Source organism: Lissotriton helveticus, chromosome 8, assembly GCF_964261635.1.
Source record: "Lissotriton helveticus chromosome 8, aLisHel1.1, whole genome shotgun sequence".
NCBI classification, from domain to species: Eukaryota; Metazoa; Chordata; class Amphibia; order Caudata; family Salamandridae; genus Lissotriton; species Lissotriton helveticus.
In genome coordinates, this window is record NC_136069.1 from 354,390,943 (window position 1) to 354,408,315 (window position 17,373).

Sequence of the window (17,373 nt, forward strand, 5' to 3'; positions counted from 1 at the left end):
TCCAGAATCCCTCCTCTTTCAGGAGCACATGCCTTAGATCTAGCGTTTACAAATAGAGAAATAATCTACCACCGGGATCTGTTCATTCGCACTCAAGGTCAATAGTAGGCCAGACAGGGCTATATCTCAGAGTTGTCTACCCAGGTTTCTAGCTAACAATTGGTCCACTGTGGACACTGAAAATATGATTTCTGCTCTTTCTGATATTTATTTTATCCTTGACATTGTTGACCCCACAATCGTTTGTTATGCCGTTTCTGTATGGCTAAATATAGCGGAACTGACCCTCTTGAGCTATGGCTGAGTGTGGCCAGACCACAGCTCGTATCCTGCTTTAATAGCCATTCAGTCTTACTAAAAACAGAAGTTAAATATCTGAAGCGCAAGTATGGAACTAACTGCAGCCTGACTGACCATCAGTGGCATACAGATAAACGATGGCCTATAAGCACAAGGTGCATCTAATCGGCGCCAATAAATGTTTATGATTTTAACAGAGCTAAGCTCCCGGAAGCCTCTTAGCATACAGCGTGATGTCCTACTAAATTAGCTTAGGATCTGCCTGAGTTTATTTGTACAACCAAAGTGAACAAAATACAGAATTTTATTGCCAACATTTATTCACCCCCCTCCTTGCTCCCAAGCTTCCTGCAGCAAACACATATGGTGACCTGTGCTCTGGGTCCATAGTTCAGGTTGTAACATCATTTTCCAAATTTAAAACTAGCTCAGCTCCAGATCCATGGCGATAAAAATTCTCAGCAGCTGTACGATAGTAGAAACTCTATGCTTAGCTCTCAATTTACGGTATCCATTTCGAAGGGAGTACTTCCAGATAAGTTTAATACAGCATTTTTTTACCTAGCTCCTTAGGAAGCAATTTTCAGATCCCCTAGAGTCAGTGCCCCATTTTCCTCCTCTGAGCAGGAGACAGGTATGTTGGTTTCTAACAAAGGAACTAACTACATTGGCTCTTCCTACCACCTTCATGATGTTCAGGGAGGCTTCCCATCCTGTCTGTGGAATGGACTTGGTTGATATCTTACCTTTTAGCTTTAGGTTACTGGCAGATGAGTCGTGTCTCGTGTTAAAGCGTCAGAGTGATTGTTGTGTGTTCAATATAGTCCATAGCTGTGAAGTTTCCCAGGTCCATACGTGATCTGCTGCTCCAGTCCATGGTTTGCCTTTGAATTCTGGGGCTTGTAATCTTGTTTATTCGGTTAAAAAACAAGACTACACATCCCAGATTTAAAAGAAAAAAACCTGAACTGGAGCAGCACAAAGCTTATGGACATGGGAAACTTAGCAGGCACCATATACATAGGAAATTCATCCCAGAGCAGGTTTATCGGTAAAATGTTCCTGCATGTTTTTTTTTAATGAGGAGTTCATGTTGACCTTCGCTTGTTTAGTGTTTCCTTCTCCGTTTCTTTCAGTTTGATTTCCAAAACGTCGTGAAGGACTTTTTCATCAGAGAAAGCTTTGTGATGCAAGGAGAGGACCTGAGCTTTTCCTATGAATTCCACGCTGATGCGCTCCTGGACATCTTCTACATGCTTGGGCTCAGCAAAAAGACTGTCAGCGTGAGTGGCCGCGTGATGAACCTACACAGCAACAACCCAGAAAAGAAGGCAATTGTAAAGATGTTCCTGAGTAAAATGACGGAGCCCTTTGTCGGACTGGGCAGCATGCCGGACCGGAGGTTCAGCACTATTTCGTCTAGTAAGTTGAAGTTTCGATTTGGTTGTTTAACATATTTTACAATAAAGTGGACATGTATCCGATAATAACTAATTCTACTACAGTATAGGGTTGTATTGTGAAATGGCCTAGGCACATATTAGAGTTAATGAGTCCCGTGCTCTCCATGCCACTGGAGTCCAGCTAGCCTGGCTGACGAGGGGTGAAATCCCGAAACCGGTCCTAGGATACTTGTTTATGGTCCAGGGAGGACCTGGCCTGGCAAGTTCGAGCTGGCTTGTTCCCAAGGACAACAGGGTCAAGACTGATTTGCATATGACTCGGTTTAAACTGGATTGGAATGGAGAGCAAACACATGATTAATTTATGCCCAGATCTCTGTACTGGGATGAATGTATGACATTGTTCAACATTCTGTCCATCAATTGTTATTTTTGGATAAGATAGCCCAAGCAGAACAGACTATTAATTAGTGTGTCATTGGCAACTTAAATGTGACCGGTGTGCTTAGAGGAATTCGCACCTGGCATATCGCTTTGCAGACTAATATATATTTATACAGGATAAAGTACCATTTGCTGAACATTATAAGGACGTTGCAAGTCACAAATAAGTTGCTTGATCATAAAGAGGAATGAGGCCGAAGGCTGAGTTCCTTTACAAGGTGGGGATGACTTGCAATATCGTCATTCTATATGTCAGGAGATACGTTATTCCTTATAATACATTGTCACAACATCACTGTTCCCATTCACGGCTTAAATCGTTTGTGTTTTTTTCTTTCATATGAAAGAGATAGCTTGTTTCTAACTTATTGCAAACAGATATTAGAACTGGTTTAATGTAAGCCAGACTAAGCATGTTGTAGCTCAGAATGTGTAGAAACACGCAGAAAGATTCTCTTTCGTATAATGACCTATAGCATGTAAAAAACAAATATGTTGCCATAAATATGTCCTTTCTGCTGATCACTGTTCATTTACAAAATAAACATTGATAAGAAGAAGGAAAAGCCAGTTCATTTTTTAACTGCCTTCTGGCTTATTCCTCTATATGGTCACAAAACACCTTGTGACTTGCAATAGCCTTATAATGTACGACAGGGGGTATTTTATCCCATATATTGCCACCAGCCACGTCTAAAACTCACTCACTTGGGCCTACGAACTCTCACATCTTAGTCCAACATGCCATTTTTTTTGTGAAACAGCCATCCAGTCTAGCTTTCCTACCTCCAGTGCCTACCTGTCCTATACCTCCCAGGATCTCAGCCTCCCAACCTCTCAGAGCTTATCGAATGAACATCAACATTTAAAATAAAATTCAATGTTTCTTTACAATGAAAAGCAGTCATTTATTTGAAAGAAGCATGAAGTGTCTCCCCTCTTCTCTTATGCTAACAAGATTTGAAAAAGTTGCCATAACTGTTTTAACGTCAAATGGCATATGACAGCACATTGCGAAATAGGTATGTAAATCTACAGCTATTGTCCTGCAGCCTTTTAAATAGAGCTTTTTGAGAATTGATGCACGTGTACAGTAGCAAGGAGTTCTGCTGTAGTTTTGAAACTCTGTCTGAAGTCAAATCGTGAGGAATGCAAGTGTTCACATTTCAGACGAGAAACCTGTCAAACCTGCCAATAAGGTCACCAGGGCCAGTGGCTCACTATGGGTCGCTTGAGATACTATAGAAAATGTATTTTTACTAGAAAGTCCTGCTTTGCTTTAATACTCCCAAAACATGCTGAACAGCCCAACATGTGTGTGCGTGACTGCCATGTGTCTCAGGTCCATGCGCCTTGAGCTGCTCCAGTTCAGGTTTTTTTCCTTTGAAATCTGGGATGTGAAGTCTAGTTTTTGAACCGAATAAACAAGACTACAAGTCCCAGAATTCAAAGGCAAACCCTGGACTGAAGCAGCAGATCGCGCATGGACCTGGGAAACTTGACAGCTATGTCCAAGTAAAGTACAACTGCAGCTGTCTGGTAAGCATACAAGCCATGCCTTGAAAATACTATTGTTTGCGGCTGGCAAACCTGAAGGAGAAAGCTCATGATCTTCCCATGTTTTGAAGCCATTTTCAACCTGTTTAACATCAACTGTCAAAATATTTTCTTCACTGAAAAAATAAGGATGCCCCCTGCCATATATGTTTCAGTTTGGTGAGAACAAGGCACTCATATTGTTCTTGCAGGCAAACAAATTTTGCTGATCACCTCCTAGGTCATTACTGATGTTTTGAGTCCTGGACTTTGAGAGAGCCTAATGCATTTTGGGTGTTGTGGTCTTGATTTCCTTCTATTGAATTAATTAGACATAAAACACACGGACAATTTGTAGGTGAAAAGGTCAGGGTTGGATATTGCGTCCGTAATGACCTGGAGTGAGGTGGTCACCTTATAAAAAATTCATAGCTATTCTGGTAATACCGCCCTTCACATTAGAGTTTTCCAAATATAAAGTCGCAGCTGGTAAACTTTTGAAGTGGTGGGGCATAAATAGCTTCCCTAAATTAAACCAAACGAGTTTAGTGAGGAAACCCAACCACCTTTTATAGGGTTTTGGGGGATGGAGTGTCCTCCCCTTAAGAAATAATGGAAACCAACAGAGCCAAAGGGTGCATTTTACTGCACAGTTTCCACAACTTGGTTAAATACACGTCAGGAGTTCTGTGGGGATGTAATTAAATATTGTATGGCTGGTAGGGTGTAGGCTGGAAACTGGACCTTTTATAGGTAGTGTTTTCATGGTGTGCACAGTGACCAACACTTCCTCTTACTGTGTCCCTGTGATGACCGAGCTGAGATTAAACGCAGAATGGAGCCAGGAGGAGTGAGATAGCTGAGAATATGGTCTTGACTACCCACCTTGAGTGAGTTATCCGGTCCGAATCTTGAGCGAATAAGATTCTGAGAACTGCATCCAGCTACAAGCTCAATATACCAGGAGGCAAAATTGGGTAAACAGCTAACAAAAATAAAAAATATATAGTGCAGAGCAACAGGACCACCAGGAGCAATAGTTTCACCATGAAAAGGGCAGAACAAGCACATCACATTATGTCTGAACACATTTTTTCAGCCATTTACCTCCCACATTGCACCATCTGTAGTGTTCATATGCTATTACGGCTGCCCCGCCTTCATTGTGTTCATGGTAAATGTAAATAGGCAAGAAGAAAAACATCCTTATGAGAGGTGTCATGAACATATTTATCCTCAGATTTATTTGTGCCCTACAGAAAGGCTTGCAAACCGTGGGAGATGTTCTGCTGAATAAGCTGCAAAGAGTGGCTCAAATCACAGCAGTAGTCCGGATTTGGGCCTGGTGCAGCCATACACATGATTGTGCTTCTTCTTTAGTAATGGTGCTGTGGCCACCCATATGCTGGGTGCTGGCATCCACGCAGCCATCTTGCTTTAGGGCGCCTGATGGCTGGAAGGAGCACAAGCGATCCACATGTGCTCTTCCTCCATTTTGCGTACTGGTGTGCTGGTACGGGTCTGCAGCTTGGCGGTGAGTTTATAGCTGCCAGGGATCCTGTCATTTTTGCAGTTTTTACACATTAGTAGAGTTAGGAGAACAGAGCCATAGTCTTTTTCATCATGGAACATCATAGGAAGAACGGAGTAAGGCTCTTTTCCACTGACCAAAGCGGGGAGATTTGGGAAATAGTGCAATTTCCAAGGCTCATTAAAATCATTAATGCAGTCATCTTTTGCAGAGTTACTGTAGTATGATATGTTTGCAAAGTGTGACACAAAACCGAAGCAGGCAATCTTTCTAAATCCAAGCATTTTGGCTCCAATCTACTTGGAAAGCTTGATCCATTCAATTGAAGGTAAAGACATCCTAACGTTTCCTACAGGCGTCTGAGCATTTTCATCTGTTCTGGTTACACTTGAAAAATCAGATTTAAGGACTCAGTTCATCGGGTGCAGTGTAAATTCTGATTGAAGGTTTTGAAGTAGATTGTTGGCACCAAGTAGTTCCTGAAATTGTAGACCGTCCTCTTTCTAAATGATTTTAGGATTGTCAGGTTTCAGATCACTTAGTAGGGCAGGTCCTTGGAGGACTGCTGTTGACTTTTTTTAGCAGGAGATTGCTATGGCATGTTCAGACAATTGTATCCCAGTATTTCACAATTTTAGCATTGCATGTATCCAGAAGGTCCTCAAAGTCTCATTTATATTTTTTCAGAATGAGAAGCTCTATAATTGTGAAAGTTTTTAAACATAATGCATTCGATAAACTGTTTTTTGTAGTATGTTTTATTGGATCGTTTAGTAGCTTAGTGGTATCCTTATATATCATGCCCTACCCATGTGAGATTTCCATTTGTGGCATCTTTATTCCAAATGTAATTCCTGAATGTCACAGTTGGAAAATGTAGATTTATTGAATCAACTGGTAAATTATTTGTAGACTGCACTTCTCTTTTTCTGCGTATGGGTTGTGGCATTTGTATGAAGATTCAGTAGCAATTGATAAGAGATTACTGTAATCAAGTGGGAGTACTGATCCTTTGAAGTGCTTCCCCAATGCGGGCATGGTTGCTTTTTTCAGGATCCTCATCCAAATTGTGTTTGATGCGGAACTGATTGATGGGGGTCTGTGAATGTGTGTGGACTCAGATCATCTAGTGGCCACGGCAGGAAAGAAGGTGTGTATATAGATCACCCTCATCTTGTTTCAATGTGAAGAGAGGGTCCTTTGGGTGACCAGCTCTGTGCCTAGGAGTGTGAACGGCTTGCTCGAGCTCCATTAATTCTCAACAAGTTGCATTGCTATTTCTTGTCCTCTACCCAGATGTGGAGGTCACCAAGGCAAAGTACCAATTTGGCTATGGGTTTAAGGTGTTAGGCAAGATTGAGAAATTCATAAAGGAATGGCAAATAATAGCCTGATTTTCTTTAGATGACCTGAAGGATCACAGACTCATTGGCATTGATTATGTACCGTAAGATGAAGTGTTTGAAAGAGGATCTGGTTAGTGAGAATAATTTGGTGGCCGTCATGCCTGTATTGTAAAATGTGTCTAACTTACTGGTACTTCTGTTCTCCATATTTAAAAGTAATCTTGTAGACCAGTAGCTGCAATTTATCTATTAAGTAAATTGTATTTTGTTAAGTAACAGATCTCATGCTCATCATCTAAAGATTTATAGTTACTAAAGATACTAAAGATATATAGTTATTTAAAGAACAGAAGATACCAACGAACATTGTGATTGTGGTCATCAGGGCCGGACTGGCCCTAGCCGGCTCCGGGCATTTCCTCGGTGGGCCATAGGGTTGGGTGCCGGTTCTGTGCCCACGTTGGGCGCTTTTCTTACTGGAGGCCAGTTTTGCAGCAGTGCTGCAATATCAGCCCCCTGAAAGAAACGCAGGAGTGGTGCTTTTTGCTAGCACTCCCCCCCCCCCCCCACCCCCCCCCCCTCCTCCCAGGACCAGTCAAGCAGCAACCTGCCATGGCTTCTTGCTGGTCTCAGTCCATCCCTGGTGGTCATATTACCTATCTGTGAGATTTACTTTAAGCTATGGGATAAAGTAACCCTGCCATACATTATAAGGATATTGGAAGTTACCTAGTAGTTCCATGACCATACAGAGGAGCGAGGCCAAAGGCTGAGTTTCTTTATAAGGTTATGGAACTCAGAGGTGACTTGCCATATCCTTATCATGTATGGCGGGGGTACTTTATTTCGTAAAATACATGGTCACACCATCACCTTTCCCCACAAACCACTTAAATCCTTGGTGCTGATCTCTTTTATATAAAAGAGGTTGCATTATTGCAAACATGAAGAATAAAACTACAATCTTCGCTAAATTCAACACATCAATGTATTTTTTATTTTTTGCAAAATAATATTAGAAGTAGTATACTATTAGTAGACAGAGGTTCTTTTTTTTTTTTTAAAGGTGCAGTAGAAATATGCAGAAAATGCTGGCTTTTCTATGATTACCAAAGCAGTGCAAACATTTTTTTTGCCATAAATAGCTCCTTTCTTCTTATCAATGTACAGATAGAAAAACAGGGCAGAAGAAATAAAAGCAAAGCTTTGTTTTTCCTTCTTTAAACATCTGCATTAATTATGCCTCATTCCTGACCGGCCTTTCCCCTCAGCTCCTGGCTCTGGCAGCAGGTGTTGTGATATTAGAACTCCACTGTAAAAACGTATTACAGTTGAATCTGACGTTGTTTCTTTTTAATCGGTCAATGGGTGCATCACAAGTCGCTGATTATAAAGAAAATAGAGAGGGGTGTTTATACAGGGATTACAAAACCCCATGTATTGTAAAGCTACAGTTTAGACCCCTTCATACTTGCACATTCACTCACAGCTGCACACACAAATGGGAGACAGCGGGAGCCGGCACAGGTAAACGGGGTGGGGTGGGAGGGGGTAAGTCGACAGACGACCGCATACGTATAATTAAATAAATAAATAATACCTATTCCGTCGATTGTCGGCTTCCCCACCCTGCTGCGCCCTGGCCTGCCTCACCACAATTACCTCTGCCGTCCGCCGATGATGGGAGAGTACGCATCCACCTGTGATGAGCATTATCTGAAACCTTGGCCTTTTAAAGGTAGTGACAGCTGGAAAAAAATGTTGATTTCGATGTTCAAGCTGTCATCGTGCTACGCAGCAAGGGCAGTGCTAATTTAACTCCCTGAAAAAACATCTTACTGATATTGGCATATGCCTCGTATTTACTGAGGTGGTCATGAGGAGAGGATCCCAGCGTGGTCAGGGATTCTGACCTTGTTATATTCAAAGACCACTTCGGCTGAGGAGGAGATGAGTTGGAAGCCAAGGCATCTTAAGGACTCTCATGCATAATCAACTAAGAGGGCACTGAGAATCTGTGGAGTTGCAACAACTTAAAGGGCAGCTGTGTTAGTAAAGTGTGGCAAAATCAGAAAACGTTTTAGGCGAGCCTGTCACCAGTAAGATCAGGGCCGGACTGGCCGTAGCAGGCATCGGGCATTCCCTCGGGAAGCTGGAAGGGTGGGGACCAGTTTTGCAGCTGTGGGACCGAATTTATTACTGGGGGGCGGTTGTGTAGCTATATTGGCCCCCAGATACAAACACAGCGGTGCAACCCCGCTCACCCCCTGCCCACGGGTCAGTATTGCTGCTCTGACAAAAGTGCCAGGACTGCTTTGGGATCCAGTCCGGCCCTGAGTAAGGTTGGAGTTATGTTTTATTGCTACTATCGAGAGTCTGGTCTAGCAGGATAGTAAATCGAAAACATTAATAATTGATATCATACCTCCACCTCAAAACTTAAATTACAAGGTTCTAAAAAAGAAATGTAATTCAATTTTGCAGATCTAGGTTTGTGTAAACATCATATGATGCAAGTGATAAGGGTACTAACCAGTAAAATTGGTCTCTGGAACACGTATATATTCATGATTTCACATGTGCGCCTCCAGGAGGCATGGTCACTAAAACTAGGACACTCTAACTATCTATTGGAGTCCATTTAACTGATAGGTACTTTTTAGCTAACCGTTGGTTTTAAATGTTTGTGTAATGTTCGCAGAATGGAAAAGTGTATATATATATATATTTCTTATTAGTTTCTGAAGTGGTAAAAGCAGAAAGACCATTCATGTTACCAGAAGTTTCAAATAACAAAATTAGTTTGTGACAATTGAGCTATATTCAACTGAGTGTTCGCCAGTGTTCTATGTTATGTGACGTATATTCGGATTTGGGACCTGCAGAATGCAAAGTATTTTCTTACAACCTTGCTATATTTCTTGCAAAAGCTGTACGTGAAGGCGATTGCTTTTTCGTATTAGGGCTTTTTCATCGAAATTGAGATGTATCCATCAGTTCCAATATCACAAACGCCAACATTTACCAAAAGGTTCTTGCACCTTAAAGGTGCAGCAGGAAACCTTTTTTGAAACATTGTGGGCTTATTTTTCGGACAAGAGAGCCCTTCCCTCGCAAGTGCAAGGGTCACTCATGAGGAATGCATATCAAGAACCGCACACATCGCTCCTGGCACATCCAGTTTCAGCGCCGAACCATGAAAGAATTGCACAAAGCTGAAGGGAAATCCAGGAGCTAGATGAAGGCCTTTGATCTGGAATGTTGCAAAACATTGCTTGCATAATGCAACTTCACACAATCGTAGCCCAGATTACTGTAATCTTTGGAGAAGGTGAGGTGAAATTTTGCAGGATCAGAGGGATAAAAGGGTGTTCATTTTCTTTTATCAGACGCTATTCTGCTGTCAAGGATAGTCCCTTGCTTGAGAGTTCTTTGATCCCATACAAAGATGTGTATTTCTCGTATATAACTTTTTTTACATGGCATATTTGTGGCTCACAAGTATGATAATGTGGTTTTCTGTCCACTATCCTAATCTTTGTGTGTCCTCTGTGATTTTCCAGGCTCAATGGATGACAGCGCCTTTGATTCACACAGATCTTCTTTAGCGAATCCCGAAGATTTTCCGAGACAACAACGCGTTGAGTTTGCTGATGACCGACCACTCGTTTCCGACTAAGAGGAATCCGATCTGGATTTGAAGAAATGAACAGACTAAATGATACATATGGCGGCTTTATGCCCCAAGCAAGGCGTTTTCATGCTGGGGAGATGCTGAGCGGCCATTTGTTCAAGACTTTAAGACGTATTCCACTAATAACCCAATTTGGACCTTTGTACATTTAATGGAATCACACTTTTTGCCAGTGGTGTGCTCTGTAGTCCTAAATATATTAAGAAGGTGAAAACATATAACTCATGCAGCTAAGCTGCTTTGACTACCTTCCCCACAAGAGAAGTAACTAAGATGATTCTCTTGCAGTGGAGTGAAACAAAGACCTCGTCATTGAGTGCAAACCCATGCACAGTTAATCGCATGTGCTTCTAGTCGCATTTTGCACTGTGTTCAGGCAACTGGAAAGCGTAACTAAACGGCAAAATTTAAATGAGCACCTGGTAGCTTTATAAGGTGCCTGTTAAGTGCATCCACTAATAATGATTGGATTAATTGCATTTATTCTACCTCCCTAGTGTAAAGTTAGCACTTTCCATTTCCAGTCTGCCCACATCCCATGTTTGGCTTGCTAGGTTGCGACCAGTCGAATAACAAGTTACTGCATGTATCCACTAGATCTAATGCAAGAGGTGGTGTCTATCCGATGTACAAGCTATGTTCACGTGATCCATCATTTTGCATCGTAAGCAATGTCATACTGTTATGGGCTTTGAGGGGTATGGGCAAGCGTTCTAAGGAGGTGTATTATATGTCTACCCTCAATGCCAGTCTTGACCGTGACTTTAAAGCAGGGCCTACAGTCCACGTTTGCAGCCAGATAGAGTGAATATCATTTGATTGTAGGCCTTACTGCCTACAATTTTGCTTCCAATGGAACAGACAGGACATAGACGGCTGCATTTACTTAATAGTGGTGCTATTCAACTTTCCATAAAAGTAATACATGTACCGTGAAGGGGCTCACGAAGGCCATGGGTGCTCATCTAATAACACCATAATAATGGAAACAATGCATAGATTCAGAAGATATTTTGGGTGCATTGTTTTAGCCACAGTTTAATCTCAGCAAATTCCCTAATTAATTCTATATCATTAAATTCGTTTTTACAAGCTATCATTTTGTAGAGTAATGTAAGATTACTGTTTCGTCCCAGGATCTGGCATCTGTGAGCAAACTCCTAGAGCAATGCTGCACATAAATATATCTAAGTACTGTTGGCAGACTGCTTAACTGACAAAAGAGTTTAGGACACATATATACAGTGTTTAAACATGAATAATATTATGTTACAGTTATGAACAGCGTAGTGCTTCCTCCCTACTCATCTGCCTGCTACCTACTCCGATTTGCATATATTTCTACTGTTCACAAGTGATTGCATACCACATTGCTGTATGTTGGCTGCAGCGTAAGTTACATTCCCTATCATTGCACTTTGAATAAATGTATGCCGTTTGTGCTAACCAGGAATATTTGTAGTTGCATTTTTGAAGTTTGTGCATCTTATTCCCTTTTCTGTGTTTTGTTTTCTCTAAGTAATATGTATCAAATATTGGTTAGTACTATGTGGCAATGTCATGGATACTATTTAGTTGGAAAGAGTTGAATAGTTTGCTTGCTAATGCCGCTATGCCAATTACTAGCTGCATGAATTGTGGTTGCTGGCCACAAAAAATGCACCATCATGCTGCCATATTTGCAGGTATGCACAGGTGGGTGTGTATCTAGCTCTCTATCTATCTACATATCTATATATATATATATATATATATATATATATCGGTGCTTTTATTGCACAAAATGTAAATCTCTTGTTTCACAGGAAACAGGATCCCTGTGAAATATGGGTGTCACCATCATGATGGCATTCCCCAAACCACTCTGTAAAGCTTTACCATTGTCAAGGTTTCTGCAATATTAGGATTGTGCAGCATGGGGGAGTAGATTATGTTACAATGTTAGCTAAATTATGCAGTGACAATGCCAAATATCTGGCACATTCTCTGGCAGTATTATGTTTATCCCTTCTACCTCGAAACAACATTTTTGAGAAATGTGCAAATTATAAGGCAAATGCAGTAAATACTTCATTATTAGGTAACGCTGCAACCACGTGATTGCATAAATCCACAAGCCATCAACTTTGTTCATTGTTTTATTAATGATTCATACATAAAACGTAAATAAAAGCTAAATATTCTAATTCTAGTAAGTGCAGTACATTTTGTTCAAGGTAATTACCTAAAATAAACATGAAATATAAAAAATAGATAACGGGTAACGTGTAATATTGCCAATATGTCCAACAGTGCCACCTGGGGGTTCTGGTACGTTTACAGAGCACTCGGCCTTCATCCTTGTGGAATATGATGTCACCAGAAGCCCTAGATGGCAGTCTTGTACCATATTACACAAGTGAACAGTGTGTACCCTGCCAAGGTAGAAGTGCGGCCACAGTACTATGTTCTGTGAGGCTTAAAAAGAGTTCAACACACAAAAAGCCTATAGAGAGAGTGCAGGCGTTGCATCAAGATCTAGACCTGCATGCAAGCACACTAGCATGATGGTGCAATTACTTTCTATTTTTTTGCACCAGTAAAGCATTATAGATTGGAGCAATACGGGTCTATAGCAACCAAACTTGCTGCCGCTCGTAATTGGTCACTGCCACTTTTTTTGTAGAGACAGAAGATAGTCATGGTAGTGACCATTTCTCAGCAATCTAAACATAATTTATAAATATCTAAGTAAATGTTTACATGTTTTCTCTATAAACTTTTTGTCTCTAAACATTGTCATTTACCTTGAGCACTCTATTGGGACACTTACAATGTTTTGGTACTACTAGGGGGTGGACGTAGCTTGTGTTATTCAGTGTAGTGTAATCACAAGGACGCACCTAAAACTTCAGTGAGATTATGCTTGAATAGTGCGTGGAGTAATTCTGCATTTAGTGCCATTTTGTAGTACAAAAATGCACCACAATTATGCATTATGCGCTAAGAAACTCCTCTAAATGCAGCAGAGCACAAATAGCAGGTGCAGGCAGTTGCTCACACTCAGTGAATGTGTTCCCTCTTTAGGATTTTTTCCTCCAAATTACTCTCAATTACATGAGGAGTAATCGCGTAATTATTGGTAATTCTGGGTCAAAGAGTAACTCAGAATTAACTAAAATAGGCCAATTACTCCAGCGTAATTGAAATTCCGCCCAGGCCTAGTTACTACACTTCCTGTGGCATATTCACTGCGAATTTTGTGGACCAAAACTCATTTATTTCTACAAGCACGTGAAGTATATGACACTAATTTTATACACACACGAAAAGTGAGTGACTAAACTCAGATTTGCTGTAATTACACATTTTTCTTGTGTACATTTATTATGGCACATACCCTTGGATGCTGATTACTGTGTAAAACATTTGGGAACCAGCCTTGGCAAAGTTTGATGTCTCAATACTCTTGTGTAAATATTTAGGTTGTGCCACGTCTTTTTATCTTCTTCCATTCATTTTCAGCTTCTATCTTTTTGTGCAAGACTGACCTACATTGCAAATATTAATGCACATTATCACCAGTTTTGTAGGTGATGCCACATGCTTGGGACACTTTTCTTTATTAATATTATCTTCAGGTCCATTGTAGGCATTTTTAAGCCAGTCTACATGTATTCTCAACATTGATGTTTTGTACTCTCCAAGTTTTTGACTTCTTGTTCCCCATTAGCTAGGTTTTACTAACTTGCAATTTCTGACAAGACGGCCTCCTGAGACTGGCAAAACAGCATCTGAATGTCTCTGTCACTCAACCCACACTCTTCTGGGCAGTCTCCACATATATGTACCATGACTTTTCCCATATGGGAACCCCTCTCCCTGCATCTCTCATCTAGGCTCAGTAGAGCGTCCCTACCACCACTAGGAATATGAACCCCTGTGCCAGTTCCCAAAGCCACCTCAGGAACACTGAGCATCACTGGAGCTACCTCATAAACCTGAACCCCATGGTTTATGTTAACCCCCTCCTTCAAGTCAGGCACCAAATCTCTGGGTGTGTGTAGTTCTCACTCAGCACTAAACACTATATTTTTGTTGCCATCATCTGAGCTGGTCTCTTCTCTCCTGGCTGTCACCTCCGACTCAGCAGAGCTCACTTCAGTTCACAACAAAAGTTTATTTGGACTAGACAGTCCTTTAACATTTAAAATCTCCATAAATACAAACTCCTAAAATCAAATTTCTTGAATAAAATCTGTCATAAAATTCATACATTTAAAATTCATTGGCCCGTCTATCATTCAGTGTAGCGTACTATTTGTCATATGAGATTTTTAAAACACGAATTTTAGTTCAATTCACATTTAAGGGTTTCTTTAACTTTCTGGATGGACTTCCTCATAGCGCAAGCTGTATCTAAATTACTAATTTCAGTTAGAAGATCTACTACTTGTACCCCCATTTTAACTACCATACTTTTAAAAAATTGGGCGTAAAAACACTTTCGTAAATCCAAAACCTTCTGACAATCCAGTAAGGTAAGTAAAATATCACACGTTGTTCCCAAAATACAAAACACATTTTCCCTTGCTATCAATCATTGCTCTTTTTACCCCGTTGTTAGTATAACAAGGGTTAACACCAATTCTTAACCTTAGTAATTCTCTTCTTATCCAACAACAGGGTAGTTTATCAATATAAGGTCAATTTTGTTCATTTTGCCACGTTAGCCATAAAACGTACAGATTTTTTTCTCAAGAGAGAATCTTGGTCCTGGGCACGAGAGATTTCTCTCCCCTGGGCCCTAAGTTCCCTCTTATCATTCTCAATTTGTAAAGTCTGAGGGCACAGCTTGAGCCTCATAATTCTACAAACTTTAGTTATAGTTCCTCTTATCCCTTTTGCCCATGTTAGCTCGCTCTTCAGTATCTTGTTTCTGCACCACTGCGAGATTTTGTTCTTCTCCACCCCCCAGGGGCTGCCAAAATCTTAATAGCGCCATGAGCTACACACTATTCCTTTTTCTTATCTAAGACAATCATGGCCTCAAGCCTCTCGAGCTCCACATCAAGCTCTCTCATTCTCAATTCATGTGCCAAAAGCAACTTCCTTTCTTCTAAGGCAAGGGTAGCTTCCTTGTCTTTTTCCATTCCCAGTTTCCTCATCTGGAGCTTCAGCAGCTCCAGTTCATGCTTTCTGACCCTTTGGTTCTCCCCTATTTCTCTGGAGACAAATTCCGGGAAGAATGATTGCTGCCAGCCCTAGAGGCTGCTCTTTCAACAGGCAAATCCTCAAATCTGAAGCCACCCTCTGGCACACCCCAATCCACATCTGCACCATCTTCCTCCCCAGCTTCCCTGGCCTTCCACAGGGCCTTCTGTAGCTCCTCTTTCCTAGAGTTGTTCCTCATGGAACATCCAAAGCTCTTCAAGACCTGCTTGACTTGATCTACTTTCTCAATATCAAGCTCCAATTCTGCAGCCTCATTTGCTGGTTTACGTTTTAGAGAAATGGCGTGTGGATACATCAAGAGTCAGATCAAAAATAGAGCCAAAAATAAAACACAGCATGTGGTTGCATAGTGGTCTTTACTAAACTAGTGATGTACACCAATCACTCTGGGTCAAGTACAAATACAAGTTCAAATCCCACCGCTGCAACCAATGTTAGAAATGGAGGTCTCTAGTTGGCAGAGGTAGGTACCTTTGTCCAAATAGGGACCCTTGCTTCTAGTAGGGGTACGGGGGAGACAAACTTGAGATAATCCCTGCTCCCCCCCCCAGGTAGCTTGGCACGAGCAGACAGACTTATCCCAAAGGCAATGTGTTAAGTATTTGCACTCAAAATACACAGTAATTCAGTGATAACCCCACAAATGGACACCACTCTAGTTTAGAAAAATAAAGTATCTTTAGCTAAACTCATGAAGACCAAAACAACAAAAATCCAACATGTAATAAGAATATGACTTTAAAAAGGTTCCAAGCAACTGAGTCCATAGAAAGCTATGGAAGCGTGATTCTACACAAAGTACCAGTAGGTGTTTCAAAATTCACACGGCCACACAGCCTCAGAGAGGGGGAGCGTCGAACAGCAAAGAGATGCGTCGGTTCCTGAGACCTTGGGGAAGGCGATATGACAGTTCTGCTGCACGTAGAAGAAGTGATGCATCGAATCCGAACTGTAGGGGCAAGGGATACATCGACTTCAAGATGGTTCTGGTCTGCAGGTGATGCATCGGGAAAACATGACGCACAGGTGTGATGTGAGGAAATCTGGGATGCATCGGCGATTGCTGCGGCAAGCCACGCTGCATCGCTTTCTTCAGTCGCGCTCCCAAGATGCATTGGTTCTTGCAGCTGTGACAGGCGCTGGGTTGTCTCTGAAGTGGTGTGACGGTGCATGGAGATTCTTCTAGCACTACGGTGCTGTGTCTGGAAAAACAGCCGCAAGAAAGTTCTTCAGGTATCTTCCACCTCCCAACAGTAGGAACAACCTCCAGAGGCCCAACACTCGACTAGGCACATCCTGGCAGGTCAGAACTCCCAGCAGAAGAGTTCAGGGAAGCTGAGGGTGAAGTCTTTGTGTCCCTGAAACTCCAGAACAGGAGGCCAGCACACCCAGGTCCTTGGAGATTCCTCTTCAAGCAGGTTCAGAGCAAAGTTCCAGGCTTTGTACCTACCTTGGCAGAAATGGCAACTGCAGGCCAACCCCACACAGGGGCAGTACTCCTCCTCACAGCTCTTCAGCTCTTATCCTTGGCAAAGGTTCATCTTGAGTCCAGAAGTGATCTAAAGTTCTGGGGTTTAAGGTCCACTACTTATACCCCATTTTGTCTTTGTTCTCTTAGTGCAAGGGTCTCTGAGTCCAGCCCAAACCAGTTCTTTCCTCCCTGGTGTAGTATGACCACGGGGGGGGGGGTGGAGGCAGCATTGTGCAAGGGAGATAGGCCTTATTCAGGTGCAAGGAAATATCTCCCACTAACACTAAGCTAAATGCAGCCACGCTCCATTCAGCTCAGCTCTGAGTCATCCAGGAAGGGCCAGGCACACCTCAACGCCCCCTTTGGCTGTCTACAGTGAATGCACATCCCCAGCCCCTGTCACTCCAAAACCACAGTCAATCCACAAACAGGCA

At 41.8% G+C, this 17,373-nt stretch overlaps 1 protein-coding gene across 1 annotated transcript in view; it reads left to right on the forward strand.

Moving 5' to 3' along the window:
* The window catches only part of MEDAG (mesenteric estrogen dependent adipogenesis), a 101,925-nt gene extending 90,225 nt beyond the window's left edge, over positions 1 to 11,700 (forward strand). The window contains exons 4-5 of the mRNA XM_078657143.1: positions 1,437 to 1,722; positions 10,124 to 11,700. Of these exons, the coding sequence (XP_078513269.1) occupies positions 1,437 to 1,722; positions 10,124 to 10,239 (402 nt within the window). The 3' untranslated portion in view covers positions 10,240 to 11,700. The remainder of the gene's footprint in view (positions 1 to 1,436; positions 1,723 to 10,123) is intronic.
* Positions 11,701 to 17,373: the final 5,673 nt, after the last annotated feature.